The sequence below is a fragment of the Symphalangus syndactylus genome, chromosome 17, assembly GCF_028878055.3.
Source record: "Symphalangus syndactylus isolate Jambi chromosome 17, NHGRI_mSymSyn1-v2.1_pri, whole genome shotgun sequence".
Classification (NCBI taxonomy): domain Eukaryota; kingdom Metazoa; phylum Chordata; class Mammalia; order Primates; family Hylobatidae; genus Symphalangus; species Symphalangus syndactylus.
In genome coordinates, this window is record NC_072439.2 from 36679021 (window position 1) to 36702230 (window position 23210).

The 23210-nt window shown below is 49.9% G+C and overlaps 1 protein-coding gene across 1 annotated transcript; it reads left to right on the forward strand.

Annotated features, from left to right (window-relative positions):
- The first annotated feature begins 1261 nt into the window (after positions 1-1261).
- KRT77 (keratin 77) lies at positions 1262-14991 on the forward strand. The gene is made up of 9 exons (XM_055247777.2): positions 1262-1909; positions 6747-6961; positions 8211-8271; positions 8775-8870; positions 9845-10009; positions 11756-11881; positions 11995-12215; positions 12655-12689; positions 13182-14991. Exons 1-9 carry the CDS (start codon positions 1352-1354, stop codon positions 13451-13453), a joined length of 1749 nt encoding a protein of 582 aa, XP_055103752.1. The 5' UTR covers positions 1262-1351; the 3' UTR covers positions 13454-14991.
- Positions 14992-23210: the final 8219 nt, after the last annotated feature.

The window sequence follows — 23210 nt, forward strand, 5'->3', positions numbered from 1 at the left end:
GAGAGTAACCATTTAGAAAATTATTATTATTGTTGCTATTTTTAGCAGTTAAATAATGTTTTGTTTGCTGAATCTAAAAATCAAAAGAATTGGGGCTTGCATTTTGTATATCTTTTTAAAAAATTATCTTTAAGAGATAATTCCTTTAATTCTATTTTACAAAAGTATTGTCTATAAAGAACCGGAAATAATAAAACAGAAGGAGAGATAGTTAGGGATGGTTTGTCTTCTGGTCTAGAAGACAATATTAGATACTGGTAGATGCTCAACAAATCTATAACCACAGACTTTTGGTGCTGAAGTACCTTGTGTGGTTTTGTGTTTGAGAAGTCTGAGGCTTATCAAGCAACACACAACGTGAATGACCTTGGGCAGAATCTGTGGGCCTCCACTTGTACTCAGTGACCACAATACTGCACTTCCATGTGATAGAATTTTGGGTGCTCATGGTAATGATAACTGCAGGGAGCAGAAGCAGTGTGTGGGGATATTGGAACAAAACTTTTGCCCCACCAGGCCGGGCGCGGTGGCTCACGCTTGTAATCCCAGCACTTTGGGAGGCCGAGGCAGGCGGATCACAAGGTCAGGAGATCGAGACCACGGTGAAACCCCGTCTCTACTAAAAAATACAAAAAATTAGCCGGGCGTGGTGGCGGGCGCCTGTAGTCCCAGCTACTCGGAGAGGCTGAGGCAGGAGAATGGCGTGAACCCGGGACGCGGAGCTTGCAGTGAGCCGAGATTGCGCCACTGCACTCCAGCCTGGGCCAAAGAGCAAGACTCCGTCTCAAAAAAAAAAAAAAAAAAAAAAAACAAAAACAAAAAAAACTTTTGCCCCACCAGCACAATGCTATGACAGAAAGTGTTTCCACCTCTGCCCCAGCTATGGTCCTGAGGTCTCTAGACACCATCTAACTTTGCCCCAGATCTCCCAGGCACATCCCAGAAACAAACAATTCAATGGTGGAGTTTCTTAGGAAGAGATGAACTGATGATTTGGGGGGAATCTGTATAGAAGTTTCCAGCAATGAGATCCTGAGAGATTCTTGCACTCTGATCTCTAAATGGCAAGAGATGAATGATAAATGACCGAGTTGTGGAAGTTTGTCTGCAATCTGATTTCTGCAACTCATAGGTGTGAGGCTTTAAACAGATGTTGCTGGCAGGCAAACTAAACATTAATACTCCCCTTTCAGGATTGTAAAGGTGCCCAGCCCAGCAATGTGTGTGTGTGTATATATAGCGACGGAGCCAGATCCTTTCCAAAGGAGTCAGAGCTCCTTTCTTCTCTGGTCTCTGCCTCCTTCCTGCCAGCCTCTTTCTCTTGCCTGCTTCTCTGGATGCTCCAGCAACCATGAGCCGCCAATTTAGTTCTCAGTCCGCGTTTAGTTCAAGGAGCAGGCGGGTCTACAGTACCAGCTCTTCTGCAGGCTCTGGTGGTGGGAGTCGGGCTGTGGGTTCTGTGTGTTATGCTCGAGGGAGGTGTGGTGGTGGTGGATATGGGATCCATGGAAGGGGGTTTGGCTCTAGGAGCCTCTACAATCTGGGTGGCAGTAGAAGCATCTCCATTAGTCTAATGGGGAGGAGCACCAGTGGTTTCTGCCAGGGTGGGGGAGTAGGGGGATTTGGAGGGGGCAGAGGCTTTGGGGTTGGCAGCATTGGGGCTGGTGGCTTTGGAGGTGGTGGCTTTGGAGGAGGTGGTTTTGGGGGTGCTGGATTTGGGGCTAGCAATTTTGGGCTTGGGGGCTTTGGTCCTTCTTGTCCTCCTGGGGGCATCCAAGAGGTGACCATTAACCAGAGCCTCCTAGAGCCACTTCACCTGGAGGTGGACCCTGAAATTCAGAGGATCAAGACCCAGGAGCGGGAGCAGATTATGGTTCTCAACAACAAGTTTGCCTCCTTCATTGATAAGGTGAGCACCTCAGGGGCAGGGAGGGTCATTGGTCACTGACCAAATGACTGAGAGAGATTACACCCTGCCACCTCTCACCACATCATGCTGTTTCAGCTTGGCCTGGGACTTTAGGAAATCATTTACCCCATTTGGGCTTCAATTTGTCTTCTTGCAGGGATTTAATTCTATCTTTTCCTTTTGGCAGGAAAGGAGATAAGCAGTGTGAAAATACTCAACAGATACGTGGTGTAGTATCCTCATTCTCATTCACAATTATTCACTTTCCATCCACCTATCCACCCATGCACCCATCCATCCATCCATCCCCATCCACACAATCCATTTACACACACACACACACACACACGTTCATTTGCTCATTCACTCATCCATCAATCCATTCAACTACCCACCCATGCATCCACCCATCTAGCCCACAAATATTTTCTAAGAATCTATGATAGGCCAGACATTGTGCCAGGTGCTACAGGTGACTAGGACACAGGTCCTGCCATCAAGGAGCCCATGTCTAAAGGGGAGAGAATTACGACAGTGCATGTGAAGTGTGTCAATAGGGGTAGTACTCTCTGGGCCATGGTAACTCAAAGGAGGGTGTCATGAGCTCTGCTTGCTGAGTCTGGAAGGTGGAGGAAAAGTTAAATGGGTTCTAATTTTAGTATATGTGCTGCCGAAGTGAGCACGAGTTAAATGGGTTTTTAGGGCAGAGGGGATTTTCAGGCAGAAGGACCAGGAGGCATGAAAGTGTGACACCTTTAGGGAATTTCAAACGGTTACAATTCCTGGAGAAAATGGGATCCAGGGGGTGGAGGAGAGAAGTGGAGATGAAGCCACAGAGCCAGGGCAGGAGAAGCAGGCAGGGCATGGTGAATGCCCTGGTGGTGGGTATCTCTTGGGGCTAAAGTCAATAGCATGCAATGTAGGGTTCTGTCTGAACTCCCCCTTTTGACTCATCAAGGGCCAAGGATGGACCAGATGGAGACACAGAAGGCCCTGTCCCTAGTTCCCTGTTGAAACTTCAGATTAGGTCCAAAGCAACAGCAGAGGCTGGAGAACTCGCCATGGTGAAGACCTCCCTCCAGCATCTCCTTTTGTCTGGAGGTTGAGGCACAGTGGCCACTAGCACCTCCCCAGGAGGAACTTTGCCTTCAGGGATGCAATGGGAAGCCCCACAGAGCACCAAGGCCACTTGCACACTCAGTGACTTTCCCTCAGTCCCCACAGGAGTCCAGTGCCGAGGCCAGAGCTTGACCTATGGCCTGACTGCAGGGTAGCTGTGGCCAGAGGCCATGCTGGGTGGCAGGGCAGGCCTCTGATATCTGAGCAGATGCTGGGGATGGGACAGTGTGTGAGCGGGTGGAGGCGGGTGAGAGTGCTGAGGCCCAGAGGCTGCCGAAGAGGAGCGCAACACAGCAGCGTGCTCCCGTGGCTTCTGATCACGCTGCGTGGAAAATTTGGCTGAGTATCACCATGCTTCAGGCACAGGCAGGGGTTAGAGGGTTTCACTGGAGCAAGCAGTCACTACTCGGAGGTCACGGCTGGGCCAAGAGAGGAGCAGGGAGGAGAGAGGGCTGGGAAATGACCACAGGCCGCTGGTAACTGACCTCCTGAGGCTCATCCGATTATGGCCCCTGCCATGAACAAGGTCTGTCCAGTTGCATGGCATAGGGCAGTGGGCAGAGGCTAGGGTGCAAGAGACCTGGGCCCCCTGTCCTTCGAGGGTCACGGCCTATGATGACTATGAGGAGAGGTTCCTCAGCCAGGTGGGCTGTGGCCTGGCTGGAAGGGAGAAGGCTTCTATGACAGGTGACTTCTGACTCTGCTTTCCAAACTGGTCTTCCTGCTTTCACCCTTGACCCTGTATAGCCTATTCTTGACACCACAGCAGAGCCATCCTTTAAAAGCATGTCACGCCACTCCTCCATTTGAATCCTGCAGTGGCTTATTGTCTCAACTGAAAGAAAAGCCCAAGTCCTACAAGGCCCTATATTATCTGCCCTTCAACCCGCAGCTGCTGCTAAGCCCACACTTGCATTTGTGGAATCAGGCCACATTGCCCTCACTGGGTGGAACAGCTTTCAGGATACAATGGCTAGTAAGCAGAGTGAGGCCTCAAAAATAGCCCCCAAGCTTCCAACTCATTGTTGTCTGCAGCATCCTGTGCCCCTCTGCCCCCTCTCCTGCTCTCCTCTTGCTCACCAGCAACCAAGGCTCAGTTCTGTTTCAAGGTCTTTGCACCTGCCGTTCCCTCTGCTTGGAAGTCTTCCCCCCAAAGAGAGGCCCACCTTCCTCCTTCACCTTCTGTGGGTCTTTGCTCAGATGTCACAGTTTCAGTGGGGCCTTCCCTGACCACCACTTCGGCGTTCCTATGCCCCTGCCCTGTGTGACTCCATAGTCCCTGCGGCCTTCTGAGGCACTGTATTTTTTACATGATTATTTCTTTATAGTAATCTCTCTAAATAGAATGCAAACTCCTAGAAAGCAGGGATTTTGCCTGCTTTGTTTATTACCAAATCCCTAGCACCCAGAATAGTGCCTGACACATGAGAATTGCTCAATACATAGAAACTGTATGACAAATTGGGTCAGCCCCTCAGGGGTCAGTGCTGGACGCTCAGAGAGTGGAAATGGAGCCAAAGGCTTTCTAGAACCAATGACAAGGGGACAGGGCCTCAGAAAGGGAAGGAGGGTTTCAGCTCTTCCCCCTGGGACACTGGCCTGGCCTTGCTCAGCTGACCCTTAGATCTCTATGCTAGGGGTGGTGAGTGGCCTGGATAGCCCATATCAGCATGCAATTCTAAAACCTTTTGCACTTCATGAGTGCATGACACTTTTTGTCTTCTCTGTGTTGGGTGTTGTGTGTCCATGGGTCCACTGTGTCCCCTGGAGAACAAAGTAGACATAGGCCTGCCCTCATGGGGTCCAGTGCAGCCCGGGAGACAGATGCTCAAACACTGCCAAAGGACTGCAAGTCTCCACAGATCTAGAAAGTCAAGGAACAAGGGGCTGCAAAGGGGACACACTGGTGGGATGCCACCTCAGCTGAGGTCTAAAGGGTGAGTAGGAGTTTGCTGGGCAAAGAGTTGAGGAGACCTGGGGTGCTGAGGGCACTGGGAGGTCCCTGTGCAGGGGAGGGGCCCTGAAGCAGAGGGTGGGGAGAAGGTCGCTCAGCAGTATGCCTCATTCCATCGGTGCTAGCTGAGCTGCCCTTGAGTTTTACTGGTGGGGCACAGACCAGGAGTGTTTTGGGGAACCTGGGGAAAAACACAGTGGCTTTTACTGATTGTTCTAGTGGTTAAGGCACTCCCTGCAGCCAGACTCTGCCTTTGCAGTTTGGGTGGCCTGATGAGAACCACAGTGTCTTCTATGAGCTCCTGGGATATTGCAGGTAGGTACCTGGGCTAAAGCCAGAGCACCCAGAGTTGTGTCACTGCTCCCTCATTGTTTTATGTGGAGACTCTGCATGGGACCACAGGATTCTTTCTTTTGGTCCCCACAATGCCACTGCCACTGAGTGCAGTGAATGAGTGCTGAATTGATTTCTTCATTCTCTGGGAGTGCCACCACAGAGTAAAAATAGAGAGTGGCAGGAATTTCTCACGCTGTTGTGAGCTGTGCTGACAAGCCTGGGAGAGCTGCTTGCCTAATCTCTTGCTTTGATAAGGTGAGCAAAAATGAGCCATGGGAGGTGGTGCTGTCTGCAAACATTTTCCAGCCTAGAGTCAGAATTCAAAGGGAGCTAACCAGGGTTGCCCCTCAGACGGGCAAAGTCTCAAGGGCTGGGGGATTTGGGTGATCCTCACTAGTGTCACGTGGTAGGGGAGTGTCTTCAGGGTTCCATTCTGACCACACAAAGCAGTGGGTTTGCCCCTTTACACGGTGCCCAGAGGAGGAAGCCGGATTCTGGAGGGTGTGTGTTTTTGTGCATGAGCGCCCGCATGCAGCCGAGCACCACTGCTTCTGTCAGGGCACTGGAGCGGAGGCTCCACAGTGTGTAGCTGGCTGAGGAAAGGTGGAGGCTGGTCATTATCATGCCAAGGACAAGCCACACACTTTGCACAGCCAGCCACCTCACTGGGCCCTGTATCTTACCTCCTTATCCACAGTTTTGGGAGAAGAGGTGGTGAAAATATTGGGTGATGTCCACTCTCCATTTCCGGGAAATAGCAAGTGGGTAGTTCTCAAACACCTGACAACCCAAAGTCCTCACTTTGGGGCACTTGAATGCACTGGACTTTTAAAAAATGAGAACATTTGCCCTGTAAATTTTGTCTGCATTATAAAAGCATTTAAATGAGTTACTTTCCTGACAAACATCCCGGCAGACAGCAGAAGTGGTGGTGGCTGCAGGGCCCCACACTGCGCCCAAGCAAGTCTGCTCAGGAATTAGTTTAATGTTCTAAGCCAAATTGATCCTTCTCTCTTTTTCTTTCTTCCTCTCCTCTATCACATAATGCATTTTGACCACAAAGAGAAAGGAGCCTTGGGGTCATCAGTGTCTCAGATGCTCCGAGACACCATTGCCGTACGTTGGCATGGATAAATTGAGTGTGGAGGGTGAGTGCTCTATGATGTAAATGAAGGAGGCGATTTACCTTCAAAACCAGAGTGAGCTTAGTGTCAATTTTAGGCAAGTTGACCTTACAGCCATTGGCCGTCAGAAACCACATTGCCCTCTGTGTGTCTCAATCCCAGAGAAAAGGAAGCTCTCTGACCCTTAGAGGAGCCATCCTGATTATCTGAGGTCTGGATGTGTTGAGGGGGTATGGCTCCCCCTACTCATGGGGGAGCTGCTCTGATCCATGGCCTGGGGTGGACTGGGGTCTCTTGCTCTTAGGTGCGATTCCTGGAGCAGCAGAACCAGGTGCTACAAACAAAATGGGAGTTGCTGCAGCAGGTGAACACCTCAACTGGAACCAACAACCTGGAGCCCCTCTTGGAGAACTACATCGGTGACCTGCGGAGGCAGGTGGATTTGCTCAATGCGGAGCAGATGCGCCAGAACACGGAGCTCAGGAGCATGCAGGATGTCGTGGAGGACTACAAGAGCAAGTGAGACTCCAGGCAGGGCAAAACAGGCGAGAAGCATGGCCGGAAACTGGTCACAGGGGCAGGACATTCTGCTTCAGTGTTTATGTGTCAGGGTGGGGGGCGGGGCATGCAGGCTCTGCACTGCACAACTGCAGGAGGCGTTGTTTTGTATGTGGCAACCCAGGTAGAATGATATTGGCAGCCAGCTGTCAATTGCATTGGGTGGAGAGGGGCAGGATAGCTTCATGGATGTTGAAACCAAGTAAGCCTGATTTCCAGTGTGGGCTCTGCCACTTACTAGCTGCCTACAAATTCATTTTTTAAGTCTCTAGTGTTCACATTAGTAATGTGGGAATAGCAAGAACCTCCCTTGTTGGATTGTTGTGGGCAGATGTGTGGTTCTCAGACTTTAGCATGCATCTGTTTGCTAGAATCAGATTGCTGGGCTCTGCCCCCCGAGTTTTTGATTCAGCAGATATGGGATGTGGCGAGAGTGTTTGTACTTCTAACATGTTACCAAGTGATGCTGATGCTTGTGGATTGGGGACCACAGTTTGAGAACTGCTGGTTTGAATGAAATGATGCTTAATAAGTTCTTAGTATTGTGGCTGTACACCCCTAGCAGTCAATAAACCCTTGCTATTATGACTACAAACAGTAGGGGTGACAGGAGTTGTCGAATTCCAGATCAGCTGCTCCTGAGCTGTGCAGGCAGCCGAGCCTCTCCCTCCCTCTTCTTCCCTACGTGGGGTGCAGGGTGCTTCTTTCCCATCGCCTTGGCATGCTTACTGTGTCGTGCCAGTAGAGATCCAAGTGTGTGTGAATCAACGAGGGAAAAATGAAATCCATGCTGGAGGTGCTGGTGGGGGGTGGTGTACAGAATTGTAGGTTAAATTTTTTCTTTTCAAAAATATTTAGTAAAAGTGGTTGTTATTTCATGTTCTCAATTTTAAGGAATGAATGAGTTTGACACATTTACAAAGGTAAAACATCAACATAAAAATAGACATTCCAGGGACCTTCTCTGTGGCTCTGGGTTTTCCATGTTGGCCTGGGGTCCCCTCTGTTGGCCCACAGATCCAGGAGTTAGCTCTGCCCTCATCCATGAGAGCGCCAGCCTCTGGGAATGGGCAGCCAGCACCTCGAGCAGGGTCCTCTGAGCCCAGGACAGCAAATGTTTGGGGAATTCCAAGCTTTCTGCTGTAAGGAGGGACCTCAGGGAGCCAAGGTCAGCCTGCAGCCTTTCTGTGCTCCTTGCCTCGCCTGACAGGTATGAGGACGAAATCAACAAGAGGACTGGCAGCGAGAATGACTTTGTCATCCTGAAGAAGGTGAGGGAAAGGGGAGTCCCGAGGGTGGCTGTGGACCCAGGAGGCTGAGGGGAGTGAGGAATCCCTATGGGATGCTCTGTGACAATGGCAGGGTGGCCTCTATGGCCGGCTTGCTGTGTGTGATGCCTGAATGCGGGGCCCTTACATTGGAACCGACACTGATAATGACTCTTTAGAAAGCCTTGAGTTTGTATCTCTCTGGGGTCCTGAAAGTGAAATGAAGTGAAATGACAGCTTTTGACTGTCGGTTATGTGTAGCCTTGGGACCCAGGGAAGGTCCTGGGGTGTTGGGTGTGACTGACTGAGATGTGGAGGTTGGTGTCACATCTCCTTCTGGCCAGGAAAGCCAGGACTTGTGGGTCCCTTATTCGAGTGAGGTGATGAATTTTTTTAGGTGAGGAAATAAACCCAGAGTGGCTCTGCCGCTTGCCTGAGCCACCCAGTGAGCTGGTGGCAGGCAATGCCTGGGCAATAAAGTCAAACTGTTTCTGACTGCTATTCAGGATGTGGACGCTGCTTATGTGAACAAAGTGGACCTGGAGTCCAGGGTGGACACTCTGACTGGGGAGGTCAATTTCTTGAAATATTTATTTTTGACGGTGAGTTAAGCCTTTATAAGAACCCCCTTTCTTTTCTCACATCTCACAAGGAGTATGGGCTGTAAGAGGGGAGGCCTGAAACCCAACACTACCCACTAGGGACTCATCTCCCCAGGTACGCCAACTCTGTGGGCCTGGAGTCAGTCATCCTCTCCACCCCAATCTTCAGAATCCCCAGGTCGGGGTAATGAAGATGGAAGGCTGGGAAAATCCTGAGTTAGGTGGAGGCGAACGTGTCCCTGGTTCATGGCTTCCAATCTGTCTGGGAAATCACCCAGACATATAAGGGGCAAAACCAACCAGAAATCTTCATTAATTCTGGGGAGTTGATGGAGCTGTTAGAAAACTCTGTGGGAGGTGACAGTGTGAGTCTCAAAGGGAGTGGAACCTGACCTTAGTGGTGGGGGATCAAACACTCTGCCACCCGGCCCTCTTTCGCCTGTGTCTAACTTGGGGGTACGTGCTCTGGGCCAGATGCTGTTAGAAGTTTATGTTATGAGTATCTCCATTCTACAGATGGGAAAACTGAGGCACTGAGGGGTTAAAGTACTTGCTTCATTACCTAGCTAGTCAATGGTAGAGCCAAGACTCAAAAGTGAGTCCAAGTGCTCCTTAACTAGAGTCCATTCTACTGCCTCAGAGAACTCATGTGGTTTCAAGGAACAGGCATGCCTGCCAAGGAGCCCAGCTCACTATGGTGGCCAAGTCAGAGCAAGGCAGAGTGGCAGCTGCAGGAGAAGTGTGATGGGGAGATGGTATCTGAACGCTCCAGGTTTGGGCTCCTTCCTTCTCCCTGGAGGCAGTTAAGACTCTCCCTATTATCTCTCATTGCACACAACAATTCCAAGAGCTTTTCCCAAGACTACCTGGCCCAGGCTTCTGGCTTCCCCCGAGAGCCTTGAGGGAGCAGCAGAGGAAAACTGAGGCCCCCAGAGGAGAATGGAAGGAGTCAGCCTGTGCGCCATGCCTCACAGGAGCTGTCTCAGATGCAGACTCACATCAGTGACACCAACGTCATCCTGTCCATGGACAATAACCGCTCCCTGGACCTGGACAGCATCATCGATGCAGTGCGGACCCAGTACGAACTGATTGCACAGAGGAGCAAGGACGAGGCCGAAGCCCTGTACCAGACCAAGGTGGGTGCGGCCCCCAGATCTGGTGCCCAGAAAAACAGATTCTTCCCAGAATTGTCTTTCTCTTATTGCATTGTCTTTCTCTTATTTCTGAAGTAAAATGTGTTTGTTATACAAATTCTAGAAATTACATGTAAAGATTACCCATCTCTCACTACTGCTATTAATATGTTAATATCCCTTCTACCAGTTCTTTGTTGCTATTACGCTAGTGCAAAAGGAATTGCGGTTCTTGCCATTAAAAGTAGTGACAAGAACCGCAATTACTTTTGCACAAACCCAATAATGTTTATTGAGAACTCATATGTGTTAGGCACTGCACAAAGTGCTTTACATATATATTATTATTTCATTCAGTCCTTACAACAACCAATGAGGTAAGAATTTCATTATCACCATTTTATAATAGATAGTAGTGTGTGAGATTACTTAATTTCCCTAATGCCTTGTCGCTAGTAAATGGCAGAGCCAGAGCTTAATTAAACTTGGGTTTGTGTCTACAAACCCATTCCCCTCACCACTAGAATGATTTTTTTTCTTTTTTTCATAATGGTATCTATTAAAATATACTTTTTTTACTTTTTTTTTTTTGAGATGGAAACTCACTCTATTTCCCAGGCTGGAGTGCAGTGGCCTGATATCAGTTCAATACAAACTCCGCCTCCTGGGTCCAAGTGATTCTCCTGCCTCAGCCTCTTGAGTAGCTGTGATTACAGGCGCGGGACACCACACCAAGCTAATTTTTGTATTTTTAGTAGTGGCAGGGTTTTGCCATGTTGGCCAGGCTGTACTTTCTCTTTTACTTACTGCATATGGATACTTTTCTGTGACACTAAATAATCTGCCGCATTTTTAACAGCCTGGTATTATATTGTAAGACTACACCCTCCCTTATTAGATCAACCTCTTTGTGGCTAAGTTGTTGGGTACATCTTTGGTTACTTCTTTTCCATAAACTGACCTGGATCTTTTTGGATAGTGAAGCCTCTGGTTGAAAGGGCGTGGCTGACAGTCCAGTCACGAAATTCTGAACAACTAGCATTGATGACTGGCGTTGAGGATGATCTGTGGCCAACTCCAATCCTGGCTGACCTCTGTCCCACTGTCCTGCAGACAGTGTTCTAGGGGTGGAATGGATTTCGACATTAGACTAGGAGGCAGATGGCCAACAGTGAAAAATAGCAGAGTGCAGATTCCCTTGAGTCGATGCTTCTCCTACCCACTTCAGAGCCCTGTCCTGGGGGTGGAGTTCTGACTGATGGGGCAATACAGAGACAGAAACAGATATGGAGGGGAAATGAGACTGAACGTGGAGCAGGTGGAGGGCCTCTGAGGACATGAGGTCCTGCCTGACTGCTAGGGAGATCATCCTGCAGAAGGGCGGGAAGCTATATGGTGAGTGAAAAGTGAGGGGGTCTCAGTGTGGGTAAGGACCAACGTGAAGGCTTAGATGTGTGAAAAGGTGGTAGAAAGGGCATCACAAAGCAGGTTTGTATGGCTGGGATGAGGGTCTGCCCAGAGACTGGTGGGAATGCAGGAGGCTTGGTATACTGTGAGCGTGTGCATGTATACATGTGTTTGCAGCCCGGGTGAGGGAGGTTTGGTATAGCTGTGAGTGTGTATGTAGGGGTGACCACAGTGCAAGTTGGGTGGGAATCTCCCAGGGGAGAGCAGCCCAGACCTACTCCCTCCTGGAGGGGCTTGTGGTGGGCAGCACATGCTGACCATGATGCTGCCTTTGGCCCCTAGTACCAGGAGCTCCAGATCACGGCAGGGAGACATGGAGACGACCTGAAGAACAGCAAGATGGAGATTGCAGAGCTCAACCGCACTGTCCAGAGGCTGCAGGCAGAGATCAGCAACGTGAAGAAGCAGGTGGGATGGGTGCTCAGGGAGGGCTGACCAAGCCCTGCACCTCCCACAATGCCCTGCCAGATCGAGCCCTGGAAACTCAACCATTAAATGGTCTCCAACTGTCTCTGGAGCAGATTGAACAGATGCAGTCACTCATTTCGGATGCTGAGGAGAGAGGCGAGCAGGCCCTCCAGGATGCGCGGCAGAAGCTGCAGGACCTGGAGGAGGCCCTGCAGCAGTCCAAGGAGGAGCTGGCCCGGCTGCTGCGTGACTACCAGGCCATGCTGGGGGTCAAGCTGTCCCTGGATGTGGAGATCGCCACCTACCGCCAGCTGCTGGAGGGCGAGGAGAGCAGGTGGGTCCGGCAGCTGTGTTTCTGGGGCTAACGCTCGAGATGCACCCATGAAGCTGTGGGACTGGCTATTTGGAGAAAAGATAAGCCCCACCTTTTTGGGAATATTGGTAGCCCAGGGTGAGCAGAAACATTGCAATTAGAGGCAGAGGCTGTGTGAGTGGGCAAGGTAGGGAGAAGTCATTGTTATCAGTCCTCTGCCTCCAAGTAGAATGTCCTTATATCCCAACCCAAGCCACTGCAGCTGGATATCCACCCCCAATGCTAAAAGGCTTCATGAAAATGCTGAAAATTCTCTCCGCCGCACTGGCTTTCTGACCTCTGCTCATGCACACACATTTCCCTAAGGCTTGGGGACACCTCTGATCCAGATGTCTGTGGGCCACCGCCTTCTCTCCTCAGGCCCTGTGGGTCTGGCTGACCGTGTGCTTTGGTTTTACAGAATGTCAGGAGAGCTGCAGAGCCATGTGAGCATCTGTAAGTAGCAGATCCCAAGGACAGAGAGAGGCTGGCGGAGCTGGGTGGAGGGAGGGCCGGGAGGTGGCCAGCAGAGAACGGAAAGTCTGGCATTTTAGCTTCCAGTCCCTTACAATAGACACCAAAGTAAGCAAGTGTAATGGCAAAGCCTGGAAGAATTCATTTGAAATAAATGGTTATGATTTCAGGTCTGCTTAATTGTTATGATGCCTTTTTTAAAATGATGCCTAGGAGGAATCAGCAGCGGCTAGAACTCTTTAGGATACATATTCAATAAACAATGAAAGTGTGTTGCTGAGAGGAACCCTGGCATCCCTTTGTAGTATGAAGAATACTTTTCAAGTGGGAACACTTTCAGTTTTCAATTTATGGGGTTTGCAAGTCGATGCCACGGGTGATCGAGGATGCAGGAGGCTGCCGGTGCAGGGGCGGGTGCAGGTGGGGGCCTTGCACAGTCCCTCTGACCCCGTGTGCACTGTCCCCTCCCCACAGCCGTGCAGAACAGCCAGGTGAGCATCAGCGGCGGCGCGGGAGGCGGCGGCAGCTATGGCTCAGGAGGCTACGGCGGCGGCAGCGGTGGGGGCTATGGCGGCGGAAGAAGTTACCGCGGAGGCGGCGCACGAGGCGGGAGTGGAGGCGGTTATGGCAGCAGCGGTGGCGGCGGCGGGAGCTACGGAGGGAGCGGCAGAAGAGGCCGCGGATCCTCGCGCGTGCAGATCATCCAGACCTCCACCAACACCTCCCACAGGCGGATCCTGGAGTAGAGGCCTCGTTTCTGCCACACCTCACGCCTGCATCCGCGCCGCCCTCTCCTCAAACTCCTCCCCTCCACGCCCTTCCTGACTCCCCTCTCATTCACTTTTCTTGATGGGTCTCAGCAATTTTGCCAATAAATTCGACTCTAATGGGGGAAGCACGGTGGATAAGTCCAAACAGCAGATCTTTCTTTGGAGGGCACTGGCTTGCAGTCAGAGTCACAGCTAGGCACATTCTCACTCAGACCCCGCTCTGCTGGCCCTGCTGCTGTTCCTGCTCCCACCGTTTTGGAAGATCGGTAGCCCAGGGTGAGCAGAAACATTCCAGTTAGAGGCAGAGGCTGTGTGAGTTGGCAAGGTAGGGAGAAGTCATTGTTATCATTCCTCTGCCTCCAAGTAGAATGCCCTTTTGCCCCAACTCAAGCCGCTGCAGCTAAGCACTGATCCCCAGTGCTAAAAGATACCAGACATCTAGTTTAGTAATGGAGGGAAACAGCCTGTAGAGCATCGACAAGGCGCATAATGAGTTGGTATCTCAGCCCCAGGCTCCCTTTGCTGCACCTGGGCTGCTCTGTGAACAAGAATCCACGCCCCTCAGCCCTGCCGGGGGCCACAGGATGATCCCTTTGGGGGAAGTAGCTGATTGCAGGGCAAGCTAGCTTGGTAAGGAAAACCTCTGCACCAGTGGCCTATTCCTGCCTCTTGGTCCATAGCCTCATACACTCATGTTGATAGAGAGTATAGATTTGCTGCCCACATCAGATATCTGTAAGGCATCACTGTCCTGATTCTGAACCTCTGTCTCAGGAAGCATTCTCCCTTGTGTAAACAACTCAAGGTGGGAGTATTTCAGAGGGCATGGGGTCATGAATCCTTACCCAAAGGGAAGCCTGTTTTAGCAGTGGATGCAGGAGTTGATGAACAGACAAACAAGTTCTGCTTCTGTCCTGTTTCCTCCTGACAGCTCCATTCTTTTGAAGCCTGACCCTTCCTAAGCTCTGCTTCATCACCACTCTGAGTATTGCCCCATTGGGTGGGCATGTGAAGCCCAGCTCTGTTCCATCCAGGTGCCTCGGGCCTGAGGAGTCTGAGGATCTGACCTGGGTCTTGGAAGAGTTCCAACCCCAAGTCAGTCAGGAAGCTGCCCGTTTTTTTTTTTTTTGCAAGGCACTTTAATGCCCTTTCCCAGACCTCTCTAGTCCCTCCTGCCTTCTGTTCTCTGTGGCTGTGAGCGCTTTGTGAGAATTTGACTCTTAATTTTGAATCTTATGTAAGAGGCTTGAGATGTGCTGGAGAGGGCAGGAAGAGGAAAGTATCAGGCCTTGAGAGAGGGAATGTAGCTTTGTGTCTAAGATCTGGAGTCACCTTCACTTGCTAGCTGAGTCCTAACACAACTTCCAAGTTCATGATTCTCTTGGGGCATTGGATGGGCTCAGTGTGGGTCTCTTAGGCTGTGCTTGTGACTTTATCATTTCTTGGTTCAAAGTTGTACCATCAAGGGGCAGCATTTCTGGTATTTCTATAATAAATTTTTCTGTGATCTCGAACTGCTGTTTGGTCAGGCGATGCATTATTTCTACTTCTCCTTCTCCTTCTTCTCCTTTGCCTTCCTCCTCTTCTCCCTCCTCCTGTTCTCCTTCCTCCTCTTCCTCCTCCTCCTCCCTCCTCCTCCTTCTTCCTCTTCTTCTTCTTCATCTTTGTCTTCTTCTTCTTCTTTCCTCCTTCTCCTCCTCCTCTTCCTCCTCCTCCTCTCCTCCTCCTCCTTCTTCTCCTCCTTCTCCTTCTCATTCTTCCATCTTCATCTTTATCTTCATCTTCTCCTCTTTTTCTTCTTTCTTCTAAATAAAGATGGGACCTCACCATGTTGCCAAGGCTGGTCTTGAACTCCTGGGCTCAGGTGATCCTCCCACCTTGGCCTCCCGCAGTGCTGGGATTACAGGTGTGAGCCACGGTACCTGGGCCATTTCTTTTAAAATTTCTGCAGACCTCTGAAATTATTTATATTTGGGTAGTTAAAATTTCTTCTTATTTTTTATTGTACAAGTAATACACAGTCTTGAAGAATCTTACAGACATAGTCTTATTAATCCTTAAAGTGGCTGATCATTCAAAAGTCAATTATACATTTGTTCAATGAGCACTTATAAAGCTCCTACTGTGTGGCAGGCAGTGGCTTAGGCACTGGGAATGCAATGTTGAATGAACATGTTTCTGACTCTTAAGTTGCTCACAACTAAATGACATATTCTGGGGGAGGGAAGATTCAGAGAGAAGAGAAATCTGAGTGTGCTTCTAAGGACCTCCTAGCCTGAGAGTGGAAGCAAGGCCTATCCTGAGGACACAGGCAGACCCCCCAAAACAGGAACAGTGGGAATTATGACAGGTGCCAGTGCTGGGGAAGGGACATTTGGTTCCAACAGTCTCCTGGAGGACTGGAATATGGAACAGGGCCAAGGAAGAGAGGTATGAGTGGGGAGGTGAGGGAAGGGCCTTCCAAACAGGGGAATAGTCCGCTCAGAGACTCAAAATAAGAGAGAGCGTGGGGGTGAGAAGGAGCAGCTGGACAGGAGAAACTGAGCTAGGGAGGGAAGGGGCTGAGGCCCATAAACTGAGTGGAGTCATGGGCAGAGACATCTTTAATCAATGCCTTATGCAGCCAAAAAGCACATGAAAAAATGCTTATTATCACTGGCCATCAGAGAAATGCAAATCAAAACCACAATGAGATACCATCTCACACCAGTTAGAATGGCCATCATTAAAAAGTCAGGAAACAACAGGTGCTGGAGAGGATGTGGAGAAATAGGAACACTTTTACACTGTTGGTGGGACTGTAAACTAGTTCAACCATTGTGGAAGTCAGTGTGGCGATTCCTCAGGAATCTAGAACTAGAAATACCATTTGACCCAGCCATCCCATTACTGGTATATACCCAAAGGACGATAAATCATGCTGCTATAAAGACACATGCACACGTATGTTTATTGTGGCACTATTCACAATAGCAAAGACTTGGAACCAACCCAAATGTCCAACAACGATAGACTGGATTAAGAAAATGTGGCACATATACACCGTGGAATACTATGCAGCCATAAAAAATGATGAGTTCATGTCCTTTGTAGGGACATGGATGAAACTGGAAAACATCATTCTCAGTAAACTATCACAAGAACAAAAAACCAAACACCGCATGTTCTCACTCATAGGTGGGAATTGAACAATGAGAACTCATGGACAGAGGAAGGGGAACATCACACTCCGGGGACTGTTGTGGGGTTGGGGGAGGGGGGAGGGACAGCATTAGGAGATATACCTAATGCTAAATGACGAGTTAGTGGGTGCAGCAAACCAACATGGCACATGGATACGTATGTAACAAACTTGCACATTGTGCACATGTACCCTAAAACCTAAAGTATAATAAAAAAAAATCGATGCCTTGAGGGAAGCAGAGATGCAGAAATTCCATAATGGAGCAAGTTAAGCCATCACCTCATCCTATGTGGTAGTTCTGAGTACATGTAAAAGAATCACATAAAAGATGTGATCTACTTTCTAATTCCCTGGAGGGACTTTGATGAAATTTGGACATGGGATTCATTCGAATATGACAGGAACCCATATTGATAAGACACTGTGTTCCCAGGCACACCCCTCCATTCTCTCTGAGAAGTTTCTTCCCATCTCTCGTGTCCTGGCAGCAGGCCTGTCAGGAGATGGGTAGGAAAGGGAGAAATGGGCAGAGAGGCAGTCCAAAGGGAAGGAGAGAGGGAGCAGACAGATGCAGTGTCCCACACTTGCAGCCAAGAGCCAAGAGCACACAGACTAGTAAGGGAAGACATGGATGGAGAGCAGTGGGTGTAAACATGACTTCGAGTGTCCAGCTGGCAGGTGAGGAGACGTGAGTCAGAAGGTGTGGCAGCTGCTGGAGGCAGCCATGGGAATCCCGAAGAGAGTCACGTCTAGAGCTTGTTTAGGCTCTTCTGGAGTCAGATCACTCTGGGGCCTCTGAGCTCCAAGGACTGTAATAAATAGGAGCCTACTCGGAGGAAGGTGACCAGGACAGTGGTGGTGGGGAATCAGAAGCCTGGTCACAGGAGTACTAGTGAAAGGCCCAGGATAGCAGTCTCTGGGGGAGATGTGGCAGCTAACTGCAAAGATTTGAAAGGCTTCCGTGGGACCACAGGAAGGGTGGCTGACTCTAGCCGATGACCCAGATAGGCAGTGTCTTTGCAGTTAGCTGCCACATGTCCCCTGAAAGGTGGGCTTCTCCTCCACATGTGGGCAGGCTTTCTGCCCACCTTTCCCTTTTCTGCTTGTCCCCTGACAGGCCTGCTGCCAGGATAGGTGAGATGGGGAGAAACTTCTCAGAGAGAATAGAGGGGTGTGCATGGGAACAAAGTGTCTTATCACTATGGGTTGATATGATGTTTGCAGTTAGCTGCCACATCCCCCCAAAGACTTCTGGAGGGGCATGCCTGGGAACACAATGCTTTATTCATATGGGTTGCTGTCCTATTCCAATGAATCCCATATCCAAATTCCATCAATATCGCTTCAGGAAGCTACAACAAATTTGGCTCAATATAAGAAGCACCTTTCTATTGATCCTGACATGGGAGAGGCTACCTGGGGAGTGATCAAGTTTCAAGCAGAGATTGGCTAACCATTTGGCAGGAGGTTGAGGGTGGGAGTGGAGATGGGTGGGGATATGTGTATGGAGGCGTCTCACATCTTTGCTGTACTAAGAATTCCCATGGCGGAGCCTGAGAAAAAAAATTCTACTCTCTGTGTTATATGGGAAGAATAAGGTCAGGTGCCAGTGAAAGCTAAAGTCACAGAGAGGCCAAGGGCACTAGCCAGGACTGTAAAATGAGGCTAAGTTTTCTGGCAGCACAGGGTCTATCACAGGGTGTGAGTTTGATGATACTCTAAGGGGATCCATGTTGGCTCTGAGAAAAAGCGCAAGGGGAAGGCCAACCACAGCTCACCTTTCCCATCCTCTCCTGGGAACAAGTTGGGATTGTCCCGGAAAATGTGGCCCTGACTTTTCTGTTCAGAATTCTTGATTTTGTCCAGTCATGGAGGCCTGGGGGACAGATAGAGGGAATCAGGTGCCTGAATCTGAAGAATATTGGAGTAGAGATTCCACAAGGCAAGGGCAGGAGAAATAAAGGACAGAAAGGAGAGGAGTTGGTCAAAGAAGGCATCTCAACGTCTAAATGAGAAGTCTTAATTTGATGTTCAGGGCAAGAGGGAGTAACTCTAGGGACCTAAACAAGGAGGGCTAGCACTAAGACACTGAGGAGATTTCCTGAAACAGACAATATTTCCATCAGAGACAATGAGAAATCCCATCAGGAGAAAATGTCTCTCACTTTCAGCTCACCCCAGTGAAAACAAGCAATTCTATAAACCATGTAGGAAATGCCCACACATGCGTTATCTCACCTGAGTCCCACTGTACCTGGGAGTGGGGATACCAGGTGTGGGGGTCTGCATTCCTTCCAGGGACCATGGAATGCTCCATCCCTGCCCCTGATCAATGCTATTCCCACAAGGCAGATACTCAGAGGGAGAGCCAAGCAGGCCCATTCATCAATCAAACCAAGAGGCTGGCAGGAGGGAGCAAACACCTGGGTTGGTGAGAGTCCCAGGGAAAGGCTGCCAGCTGCTCTTAGCTCTGAGAGTCAGGGTGGCGGGGTGGGGCACTCTGGAAATATAAATTTAATTCCACCAGCTTCTCATTCACAGAGACTTTGATCTGAGGACATGGTGAACTGGAGGAGCAATCATTGACTCAGTAAAATTCTAACTGCATTTGACCTTAGACAAGGTGTGCGTTTCTGGGCTGGGAAAGTTCCTGGTCTAAGGAAGAGTCTCTTGAGAATGTCATCTCTTTTCAATTACCCAGCCCTTTGGCCCAGAATGCATCTTCAAATTAATGAGCCATTTGCTCATTAATTTGGTCCCAGGGAAACAAGTCCAACAAATTACTGGGTATTACACTGAGCTTGAAGGTCCCTCTTCAAGGTCGCCCTGGTTTTATCAGCTTTCCGATCAGTCTGGGAAATGGGATGCCTTCAGGTTGATCAATGCTCTGTTGCAGGGCTGGCTGGGACTTTGGGGTACTGGGAGGTTTTCTAGCACGGAGGACTGGCTTCTAGTGGCTCAATCCCAAGCCTGGAAGGGCTTCCAGGGGGCTCTAAGTGTGCATTCTGACCTCCACGCCTGCCCCTGTGTGCTCAGCCTTCAGTGTTTGTGCTCCGCCTGCAGAGCAGGCACTCTGCATTGAGGGCAAAGGCTCCTCATATCTGGCCCCAGCTCCCTCCAGCCTCAGGTGCGCCCAGGATTCCTTCTTCCACGTGATGGCCCCTAGCTTTCCTAGGGCAGGTCTGTGTACTCCTTAAGGCTTTCTCTCACAAGATGAGGAAATGGGCCCATGTCACGAGCTTAAATGTCCTGTTCCAGCCTTTTCACTGTTTCCAGTAAAGCAGGGGCTTGTTCTAAAGTGTTTTTTTATCCTGATTATTATATCAGCTTCTGGGTTCTCTCAAATGCAAGAATGAGGGAAAAATCTTTCCTTTTTTCCTTTTTTGAGATGGTCTCTCTGTAGCCCAGGCTGGAGTGCAGTGGCAAGATCTCCGCTCACTGCAAGCTCTGTCTCCTGGGTTCACGCCATTCTCCTGCCTCAGCCTCCTGAGTAGCTGGGACTACAGCCACCTGCCACCACGCCGGGCTAATTTTTTTGTATTTTTAGTAGAGATGGGGTTTCACTGTGTTAGCCAGGATGGTCTCGATCTCCTGGCCTCGTGATCCGCCTGCCTCGGCCTCCCAAAGTGCTGGGATTGCAGGCGTGAGCCACCCCTCCCAGCTCCTGTTTTCTTTATCTATCCTCTACTATGCTTCAGTTTCCCTAGAAGTTACATAGAGCCTCCTTTTTACGAAGGAAGGAAACTTAGGCTCAGAGAGGGTCAATGACCTGCCTAGAGAAGTGCAGAATCAGGAGCGGAGCCCAGGCCTGGCGGCCTCCATGGCACAGAGTAAGATGGGCCCCACCGCCTCTGTCCTCCACGCTCATCTTTGGTTTCCTCCTTCCTGGCCTCTGCTCTGCTCCAGCCTTGCTAGTGAGTGACTCCTGGGGACCTCCTTCTTTGCTGTCCGTCCTAAATAGGGCTGCCCCTCTGTCTGCACCTCTCCCTCCTGCATAAGAAGCCTTGGCCCCTCCTCTGCTGCCTGGCTGCTTTCAACATCTCACTCCGCCTCCCCATTGTCTGTGATTTCTCTTCACTCCGCCCAGGCCTCAATTTTCCCCACTCCCCTGGGATTTCCCTGTCCCACGTACCTGGGAGTCCCTCAGGGCTGGGTGGCTTGTCATTGCATGTCTCTCTTCACTCTTTTCTCGGTCCCATCCCACAAAAAGTTCTCAAAACATCACCACACCTGCTCCTGCCCATGCCCCACAGCAAGCCCCTGGCAGCCTCATCTCAATGATCAGTTCTGGGTTGTGTGAGTCCTTGGGTGGGGGTGTTTTGGTGCTCTGTAATCCAGCACTGCTGGGGTGACTCTCAAGTATAAGGGGCCATGTGGGATGCTGGGGGGGAATCAAAAGACACAGGGGACTTAGTCTTGCTTTCAACAGGCTTACAGAGCGATTGAGGGGCCAGGAAACACACAAGCACATGCATGAAAATGAGCCTACCAATGCATCAATATGTACTGAGTCTGGCAGTAGCCGAGCTTGGAAAAAGAGACCAATACAGCACTTGCCTGGTGTGGACTGAGGAAAACTCCCTGGAGGAGATGAGATCTGGACCTGTCCGCTGCCTGCTTGAGCGAGAGGAAGGCATTTGCCCGCAAGGCATGATGGACCAAAAACAGATTCAGGACCAAATGCTCAGGAATTGAGATCTTTGGTGGCCCAGAGCCTGACTATGGGTAGGGATTTGTGGCAAGTTGCCGAGGCAACCAGAAGACCTTTCAGAGAAGAGAAGAGTAGAAGTGGGCTTGGAAGGCAGAGAGGAACAGGGATGGAAAGGGAAGAAGAGGGTTGAACAGTCTGGGGAAAGCATGAGAGTGAAGGGGTCAAGGCGTGAGGCCGGAGGAGTGGGTAAGCAGGGTAAGACGTAGGAGGTACTGGTGGTGAGAGCAGGCCGATGACAGAAGGAGCCCATGCGATGCAGCGGGCTTGGACTCTGGAGTGAGGCAAGCGTGGCTTGTCAGTTACCTGCTGGCTGACCTTGGGCACATATTTCAACCTCTATAAACCTAAGATGCCTTTTCTTTAAAATGGGGCTAAGAGCTCCCACCACGCAGACTTTGTGTGGTATTTAAATGTGACGTGGCTCCTAACAACATAGTTGCTGCCTGTAGATGTTAGTGTCTCTTTCTCTCTCATTTTGTCTTTATTTCATAAATGCACAGTACATAAGTAAGCCAGGAGAGAGTGTGTGGCTCACACCTTTTCCGCATGTGGTTTTTCATATCCCACACACCCACGCTGATCCTGGGGACATCACAGGAGATGATGGGCCTGGTCTGGCAGCACTGCAGCTCCAGCTCTGTTGGGCTGCCTCGAAAGTGGGCAGTGGAAAAAGAATAGGAGTTTGATTCAGCAATTGGAAGAGTCTCAGGAATTGACTTATGACTTGGACACTTTATTTTTATTTTTATTTTTTACTTTTTTGGGCCTGTGTTCTCACTTCTCTGTGAGGCAGGTTAGATGATGTGATCTTTGAGGCCCCATGGATGGGAACATTCTGTAATTCTCTGTGTACTCTTTTGTAGGGCCCAGTTCCTCTTGCCTGTCTTTGAGCCTCTTCCCAGTTCAGGAGGAATGTCACTTGAATTGAAATCAGAAAACCCAGGTTCTGGTTCCAGATGTGTCTTTTCCTAGCTGGAGTGTCTAGAGGAAGCCACTTAATCTCTGAGAATCAGTTTTCTGTTTCATGAAATGGGTTGAGAACAGCTTGATTGCCCAGTTCTCAGGGCTGTTGTGGGATGCTCTTTGTGTATGTGTTTGGTGGGGTGAGCTGTGCAAATGTAAGCTATGGTGAGGTTCATGGCGCTTATTCCTTCTAGTCCTGCATTTCTCCCTTCTCACAGGAGCACCTGGAGTACGTTTTGCAGCTAAGTTGTCTACCAATTCCCTGACCATCTAAACCTTTGATTTTTCTGTATGTCAGTTTCTTAGTTCAAAGATGGGAGTGTGGATCACTGCCAAGATCTGTTTTTGGCTGGCACACATATGCACACAAACATGCGTGCACACACATACTCACACCCCTCCAAAATGCTAGAAGGAATCGATTGTGCAGAGCAATTTGTCTCATGAGGGAGTATGCTGAACTAAAATAATTTTGATTGCCTGTCAGAAAATGATTAGGCAACAGTCATTACCATGCCAAGACCGTCCCAGTCTCCATTGTTCCTAACAAGACCTGAGTTACTCATTCCCTAAAGAGATGGTTGGTTTAGCAGCCGAAGGATTTTAGTGCTAGGACAGTGTCCCAGACAGCAGTGCCACGGTGATGGCAAGGGAGAGGGGCAGCAGGGGAGCAGTGAGGGGCACTTTCTGGAGGAGGGTATAGGGCAAAAACTGTGGGAGGAGAAGAGGGACAAGGCTCAATAGCGCAGAGTGCAATGGAGAGGACAGACACAGCCAGCCCGATTCAGAGCCACAGAACAATGGGACCAGATGATCTTCACAGACTCCCTTTCTCCCATAGATCTTGCACACCATAGTGGAGACTTCCCATGTAC

Bases quoted from the DNA above. Each gene is read 5' to 3' on its own strand.
- KRT77 (XM_055247777.2), top strand. From the start codon at position 1,352: ATGAGCCGCCAATTTAGTTCTCAGTCCGCGTTTAGTTCAAGGAGCAGG. The intron at 1,910-6,746 runs GTGAGCACCTCA...TCTTGCTCTTAG, and splicing joins TTGCCTCCTTCATTGATAAG to GTGCGATTCCTGGAGCAGCA. The intron at 8,272-8,774 runs GTGAGGGAAAGG...ACTGCTATTCAG, and splicing joins ACTTTGTCATCCTGAAGAAG to GATGTGGACGCTGCTTATGT.